General features: G+C 33.7%; 1 protein-coding gene across 1 annotated transcript in view; it reads left to right on the forward strand.

The window, feature by feature from the left end:
* Positions 1-8,432, forward strand: part of sotv (exostosin glycosyltransferase sotv) — a 132,349-nt gene extending 123,917 nt beyond the window's left edge. The window contains exon 7 of the mRNA XM_072535234.1: positions 8,027-8,432. Within this exon, the coding sequence (XP_072391335.1) occupies positions 8,027-8,248 (222 nt within the window). The 3' untranslated portion in view covers positions 8,249-8,432. The remainder of the gene's footprint in view (positions 1-8,026) is intronic.

Consider the following 8,432-nt stretch of genomic DNA (forward strand, 5'->3'; position numbering starts at 1 on the left):
TAGACAAAGTCCAGTTAGGACTTGTGCCAGCGACAATCGTTGGTAGTGGGCTCCTTGGGTGTTATATCCTTATTTGATTTCTCCAAGTTTCGATTGTGATTGAGACCACTCGCGATCCCATAGGCACAAGAGTTTCGATTTGAACCATGATTTTCAAGTCACTTGGTACAGATTCACATATTTAACTATCAGCGCCCATTGTTACACTACGAGCAGATGAAGTAAATAAGTTTTCCACGAACATAAGCAAAGTTTGTGGTTGGATGAATGTTCATATTCAGGCAATTTTCAATGTAGCGTGATTTTTTTTTGTCTTGTGCATTACGGTTTGTCTCTTGCCCATGTACTGTAATACACAAGGCATCGATAAAACCCTGGCCCACATTACCAACAAGTCGGGGAGACTAGGTAATAATAACGCGACTCCGACTGGGTCATACGTGATTAACTAATAGCTACGTGTTCTCCAACAAATAAAAACCAAGATGTGACAACTGTGATGAAAAATTAACAACCAAACATATATTAGAGAAGTGTCCAGCATTAACGCCAAAGCGCATGTTGTACAATATACCAAACAAACTTAGCCATATTTTAGGTCTACAGTACAATAATTCAAACATAAAAAGTTTTTTAACCTCAATTAATGTTTTAAATGCTATCTAAACTAACATAAATGTAATACAAATTATTGTTTGCTATCATTGTTTCGCTAATAGCCAATTTAGCTGATGCGATTTTGTTAATTAAAAAAATACACAAGGCAAAAAAAAATCAAGATCCAGGTAACTATCAAAACTAACATTTATTTAACGAAGGCCACCACCGTGCTTATAATATTCCTATATTGATCTCGGTCTTTGGCTACGTGTAGCAATTGGTCTTTTGTTAAATCTGTCCACTGTTGCAAATTTCTCAACCAGAAGAGTTTTTTTCGTTCTATGCATTTATTTTCTTCAATTTTACCGTTAAAGATTAGCCGAAGAATCTCATATCTTGGTTCTCTGATTAAACGTCCAAGATGTTCTAGTTTACGTACCTTAATGATACTTAATAGAGTTCTTGTTCTGCTGGTTCTGGTATTTTGAATATTCTTCGATACAACCACATTTCAGGTGACTCGATTTTATTCATGTCCAAAGTCACAACATCCATATAAAGTACGGACCATACGTATTATCTTGAAAACTTTTCACCGCTTTCCAAATGTAACGAGTCACTGGATAATAAGCGCTTGAATGAATTTTTGAAATGTGCTTCTTGCCTCTTCAATTCAACGGCTGATTTCAAAGGACGGATCTAACTTTTGGGTAATCCAACGTTATACTCTTTCCAGCGTTTGTTGGTTTTTGTATCAGCTGGGTTGGGCCGATATCCTCATTACTAGTCACCATATATTTAGTTTTGTGGATGTTTTCAACAGTTGCCAATTTCTGCATTCTATGGCAACTCTATTGGTTAGTTCCTACAGGTCGTCGATGTTTTTAGCTAGAATTACAGTATGTTCGACGTATTGTATATTGTTAATTAATTCTCCTCATAGACGGTTCTCACATCTTTTAAAGCCTCCTTTTAAAAAGTTACTTCAAATATTATAGATTAACCGTCTTTAAAAAACACAGATTTAATTTTCAATGAACAACAGATATTGGAAGGTCTCGTGTACTATGTCTATTAGGAATTAAGGAATAAATCTTCTGTTAGGCTGATATACAAAATGTTTGCAAATATAAATAATAGGTCTTATAGTCACAATCCGTAATAGCTTTTTATAAAAATTGAAAAAACAGAGATTGGGCTACCGGTTTCGCTGTTTACAAACTGTTACAGCATCTTCAGGCCATCAAGAAACTAAGGGTAGAATATAAATAGTGTATGTAAATAAATGTGTACATGACAAAACAAAAAAATATTAGAGTAGTACAGAGAACTTAAGTAGTCAGTCAGACAATGGCAGCAAATAGATAAAATATATATATATATATATATATATATATATATATATATATATATATATATATATATATATATATATATATATATACAGGGTGGTCCTTAAGTAATTGTACAAACAGAAACCGTAGATTCTGCACTTTAAAATATTACGATTTAAGCCACCTTGCTTTAATAAAATGTTGATATTAAGAAAGATACAGGGTGTTAAAATGGAAATTTAAAATTTAATTTTTCGCTATAACTTTTACGTTTGTAGATATTTTTGAACAAAAATTTACAGTTGGATGCTTTTGAGTAGGATAAATTATAATTTTATACCTACTTTAATGTAACTAATAGGGGGCGCCACATATGCCACATGTGTGGCATAAATTAGCGCTTAACTTTTTTGCTCTTTAAGTTAGCTCTATTTGTGTTCAAAAATATTAAAGATACATTATGTTTACAAAGAAAAGGTATACTTGATAGTAACCTGAAAATTTAACAGTTTTCGAGATAAATGCATTTTATAAGTCAGCTGCACAATAATTCTTAGTATAATATTTGTGCGGTAAAGCACTGAATACCTGTAGATAAGCATAATTCATAGTTTATTCTTATTAAAACAACTCAAAGATGATAATGTAACATTACAAAATGCTTTGTTATATGTTCAATGTCTTATTGGAGAAAAGATATTGCATCTCCTTCTTTAGGTGCCGTCTCCGTATTCAGACGTTGGCCGTCACCATGTTTACAATTTCCCTTTGCTATCGCTTCTTAAGTTTCTATAATGGCGTTGTATTACTTTTTCTCTATTTTAAAATGCTAAAAACCCAAAATGTGTGGTTTATGCAACATAAATATGCAACTTAAATACAACTTTTCTTAACGTTGGATTGGTCGTGGTAGTCATATTCCTTGGCAGTGTGGTGAGATATTGATATAATTATTTAATTCATAAAAAATCCGAAAAGAATACTTATTGTTCATTACGTAAATTGTTGACTTATTTTTATTAGGACAAATAGAAACTAGAGCACAGGTATTTAATAACACATATGTGTCCTGTTTCATAATACTTTTGCTACAAATCTAACCTGAAAGACTCGGCATTTTTACAAAAACATGATCGTTGTCCTAATAACCGATATTATAAATATAGTAAACACACAGGCAATTTAGTTCAGCATAATATTAGTTCGTTAGTAAATGATAATAGTCCATTTGTTCGATATGTAATTATAGTTACTCATAAGCTGTAACGTAATCATATAAATAAGTAATATGGATATATTCATCCATTATACATTATGGCCACCACGTAGCCCCGAATTTAATCCGCTTGATTTTGGTGTATGGGACGCATTAAAACAACGTGTCTATAAGAATCCCATAAACATTCGCAACCAACTATGGGAAGAAATAAATACTGCAGCAAATTCTCTTGAACCAACGATGCTATTTAATATGAGACAATCTTTTATGGAAGATATTGACAAATGAATTAAAGAAAATGGTGGACGTATCGAACACTTACTTTTACAAAAAGTTATGTTATTTAGTTTAACTATTTCTTAATTTGGTTTGTAAACAAAATGTTTTGATTATGACTTTAATTTAACATAAAACGTAAAATGTTAGATGTAAAATCGTATTATTCTGTTATTTTGTCAAATCCTATTATTAATTATCCTGCTGATATATTTATTTTATTTAATATTTCGTTTACTATTAACTTTAGTTAAAGGTATTTTATACCAAAATTCAGAAGTATTAATGTTTTTGTCTATTTTTTCTTCGTTGCCTGGAGTAATTGCCTTAGATCAGAACTATGCAGCTGATTTTTAAAATGCGATTATCTCGAAAACTGTTAAGTTTTGAAGTTATTAAAAAGTATACCTTTTTTTTGTTAAAATAATGAATCTTTAATATTTTTTATCCCAAATACAGGTAACTTAAAGAGCAAAAAAGTTAAGTGCAAATTTATACCACATATGTGGCATAAGTGGCGCCCTCTATCAGTTACATTAAAGTATGCATCAAATTTTAATTTCTTATATTTAAAAGTACCCAGTTGTAAATTTTTATACATAAATGTTTACAAACATTAAAGTTATAGCGAAAAATAAAATTTTAAATTTGCACTTTAACACCCTGTATCTTTCTTAATATCAACATTTTATTAAAGCAATTTGGCTTAAATCGTAATATTTTAAAGTGTAGAATCTACTGTTTCTTTTTGTACAATTACTTAAGGACCACCCTGTATATATATATATATAGATATATACGACCCTTAGCAGGCCTTCCTCTGAGTTTTCTCCAGTTTCTAGTTCCTTATCACAGAGTTAAGGTCTCCATTGTAAACGCCTATTTTATCCAGGAATTCTCTTACTGGTGCATGACCGGTCAGCATTCCTGTTACTGTTCTCTGTTTTTTCCTGTCAGGTGAAGCAGTTCCTCTGGTCTTTTTCTACATGGTCCACCAATGAAGATTTTTCCATGTATTTGTTTTGGGATTATCTCTCAATATCGCTCATGACTCTCTTTGATACAGTCCTCTACAGTCCTACGAACTGGAACCTTTGGTATTCCCAGAGTTACAGCCGGTTCGTTTGATTTGTCGGATCCCCTTTTTGCAAGTTGATCTACTTTTTCGCTGCCCTCGATGCCCTGCTATCCAGACAAGCTCACTCTTGTTCCGGTCTCCCAGTTCATTCAGTTGTTTGATGCAGTCCCACACCAGCCTAGACGTCATTTCCTGATATGCCAGTGCCTTCAGTGCCGCTTGACTGTCAGAAAATATATGGATCTGCTCTTTTTCAAGAGCTCTCTCATTATTTCCATTTGCACATTACAGTATCGCATAAAAACGGTGCAGTTCCTCCGTAAATCAAATCTTTCGCTAATTCTTGGATTATTGGAGTATATTCCTGCCCCCACACCCTCTGTAATTTTAGATATCCCTCTGTATACCAGATCGTTAAGCGGATTAAAGATGGGAAATCCCCAGGACCTAATGAAGTACATGGTGAAATTTTAAAGCCATTAGAGGCACACCAAATCACAACTCTTACAAAACTATTCAACAACATCTAGGAGACTGGTTACTTACCAAAAGTCTGGCTACTATCAATATTGATTCCACTTCCTTAAAAACCAAACGCTAGAAAATGTGAAGAACATAGATTAATTAGTTTGATGAGCCATGTACTTAAAGTACTCTTTACTATCATTCACTCGCGCATGTACACCAAATTAGAAGAACACCTGAGTGAAGTTCAATTTGGATTCAGAGCGGGACTCGGAACGAAGGAAGCACTTTTTAGTTTGCAAGTTCGAATACAAAGAGCCAGGGATGTCAACTGCGATGTGTATGCATGTTTCATTGATTTCGAGAAGGCATTTGATAAAGTCCCACATGGGAAACTAATCGATATCCTAAAAACATTAGGACTCGATGGTAAGGATATAAGACTGATCTCAAACTTATATCTCCAACAAAAAGCAACAGTACGATTAGAAAATGAACTATCCGAGATCTTCACAGTTGAAAAAGGGAGTTAGACAGGGTTGCATATTGTCACCGGCATTATTTAACATATACTCTGAAAACACATATTTAGAGAGGCTTTGGACGAATCAGAAGATGGGATTGCTGTAAATAGCCAACTTAATATTAGATATGCAGACGATACAGTGTTGCTGACAGATAGTGCGCAGGGGCTCCAAAGGATGATTGATAACGTTGTAGAAGCATGTAACAAATATGGCTTAAAACTAAATTGCAAGAAGACAAAAATAATGATCATTGGTAAGAACACCAACATAAATGCCCAAATTACAATAGGCGATACACCGTTAGAAAGAGTGGAAAACATATACCATTTGGGCTGCAATATTAAGGGTACTTGGTCGCCAAGTATTAAGGTACAATGTGGTCGCCAACATCTCTAGAAGATAGGCACATTTAGAAGATACCAGATCTTACCCTGTTGGTTATGATACTTCTTGTGTCTCCGTACATTCCTGTCTGGAATAGACATAGTCTTTACGAATTCTTAAAATTGTATTTTTTTGTCATGTGATCTGGTTTCTCATTAAAAATGTTCTTGTCACAGTCCTTGTGATACTCATATGCTCTGTCCCTACATTGCAAAGTTTAGTGATCGTTTTATTTTGTAGGCTTCCAATCTTGCTTCTCCTTGTATTATCAAATACAAGGGAGGCAGGCCTAGAACTATAACAATTTAACTATCAAGTGTTTAAATACAAACTTTATTTTCTGTATTACAAAAATTGTTCAACCACCAAAAACAAATAAATCGTTGCAAAAAAATTCCACAAGTACGATCTATGCCGCCACGTGCAGATATTAGGAAGCACGAAATGCAGTGTATAACGAAATAATATAGATGGTGTAGGCATGTACTTTCTGATGTTCCCAATCACCCGCTGTTCGCTATTACCCGCCGCTCCCCTAACTATATTCTGTGGCAAATTAAAACATTACTATTATTTCTATAGTATTTGAAATTATTGATCTTATTATTGGCTTATTATATTATATTTTTTGTCGGATAATAAGTTTTTACTTAGAATACACTAAATACAGTCTAGCCCAAAATAAACAATACTGAACTTGTATTTATTTTATCGAAATTCATACCGAAATTCCAAGGTAATCATGTTGTTATGGACTAAGGGTTGTCTCAGGTCTGCGAAGAAGGTTCTAACGGGATTCTTTAATTTATGGTTTGTGGTGCCAGTTTAAAAACGGCAGTTTTAGCCAAGCCCAAATGAATACTTCTGGAGATGGTAAATCGTGAAATAAATCTGCTTGGAAAATGTCCCTGAAGAAATTGACACGAATTGCGACAGCAGTCAAGCAAGTTGCCCCGCCCTGCTAGAAAAATTGGTCTTGAAATGTCAAATTACGTACACGACAGAATCGACGTAGATCAGGGATAAAGCGTGTTAAAATTTGTATGTACCTCTATTGATTAAGTGTGACTGGCCTACCATTTTCTTCGATAAAGTAGAAATCAATGATTCCGTGTCCCGAAACTGCACACCAGACACTCACTTTTGCACTATGTAAAGAAACTTCTTGAACTTCATCTGGTCCTGCAAAGCCCAGAAATCGATTTGTGCGATGATTTACATTGCCCGGCAAATAAAAATGTGCTTCGTCTTAAAACCATACATTTTTCAAAAATTCAGGATTTTCATATTGTAACTTAAGAATTCTGGCGCAATATTCCACTCTACTACGATAATCTCGAGGATGTAATTGTTGATGCACCATCTACCTGAGTCACATATGAAAATGCATCCAGCTCCTTTAGGATTCTTTACAAGGAACTTCTTTTAAGCCAAGTTGCAACGTTGTCCTTCTCTGGTTACCTTCGGATTTTCCAAGATTCGCTCAAAAACGCGTTCATGGATATTGTTGTTATTAACTTTCCTGGGACTCCCCGAGTTTCCTTTTCCTTGCTACTATACATTACCCTATTTCTGAACTTTTCAATAACCTTCAAAATTACAGCATTAATTGGAGAACATTTATTAAATCGTTGTGTGAATTGATCAAACACGTATCGCAGACTTGTAACATTACGTCGGCCGATTCCGTATGAGTAAAAATAATGCTCCACCAGAAAAACTTTCTCCTCTGTACTTAACACCATTTTTAACAATTAGGCCTTAATAATTAATTGTTTAAGGATTACTTGACAGGTATATACTAGTTAATTTGGGTATGACAGCGGGCATAAAGAGACACCTATTTTTCAGTTTAAGTACGGTTTATTTCGGGTTATACTGTATTTACTGATTTTTGTTAACAACTATGCCTCTTATACTTATATAACTCTTATACTCTTATATGAACTCTTATACTTATATAAAATAACGCGTCAAAAATAAAAAAAAAAGTTTGACGTAGACGGAAAACTTTAAATAATTAAAACCATTCTTGGTCATGTGATGTGACTACTGACCTGTTTCGAATATTCTATGACCATTTATTTGCGGATATACATTATGGAATAAAAGTGTACACTTTATAATTATATCCTTGTTTTAGGTAACTCCAAGAAAAAAATTCAAATGCCCTGAATGCGCTAGTAACGAAATGCTATCGGCCGATTTGGGGCATATGGTTGAGCGTTCCCAATGCATATCCAGGTTCGAAAAAGCTTTCGGAAGAATGCCTCTAAAATCAGTGGAATTCCGAGCCGATCCTGTACTGTTCAAAGATCCATTCCCAGAAAAATTGAAACGCTTTAACGATATAGGCAGCTTATAATTAACGTTCACACTTTCATTTCGATTATTGTAGATAACTTGTACATACTGTAAATATTTTTATTGTTGTACTGATTTTTGACCAGGGTTATATATTTTTTATATGTTGTATTCTTTTTTATTGTCCCTTGTTTGTATATGTTGTACATTTGAAATATAAATTATATATTATTTAATTTCACGGA

The sequence above is a fragment of the Diabrotica undecimpunctata genome, chromosome 6 (genome assembly GCF_040954645.1).
Source record: "Diabrotica undecimpunctata isolate CICGRU chromosome 6, icDiaUnde3, whole genome shotgun sequence".
NCBI classification, from domain to species: domain Eukaryota; kingdom Metazoa; phylum Arthropoda; class Insecta; order Coleoptera; family Chrysomelidae; genus Diabrotica; species Diabrotica undecimpunctata.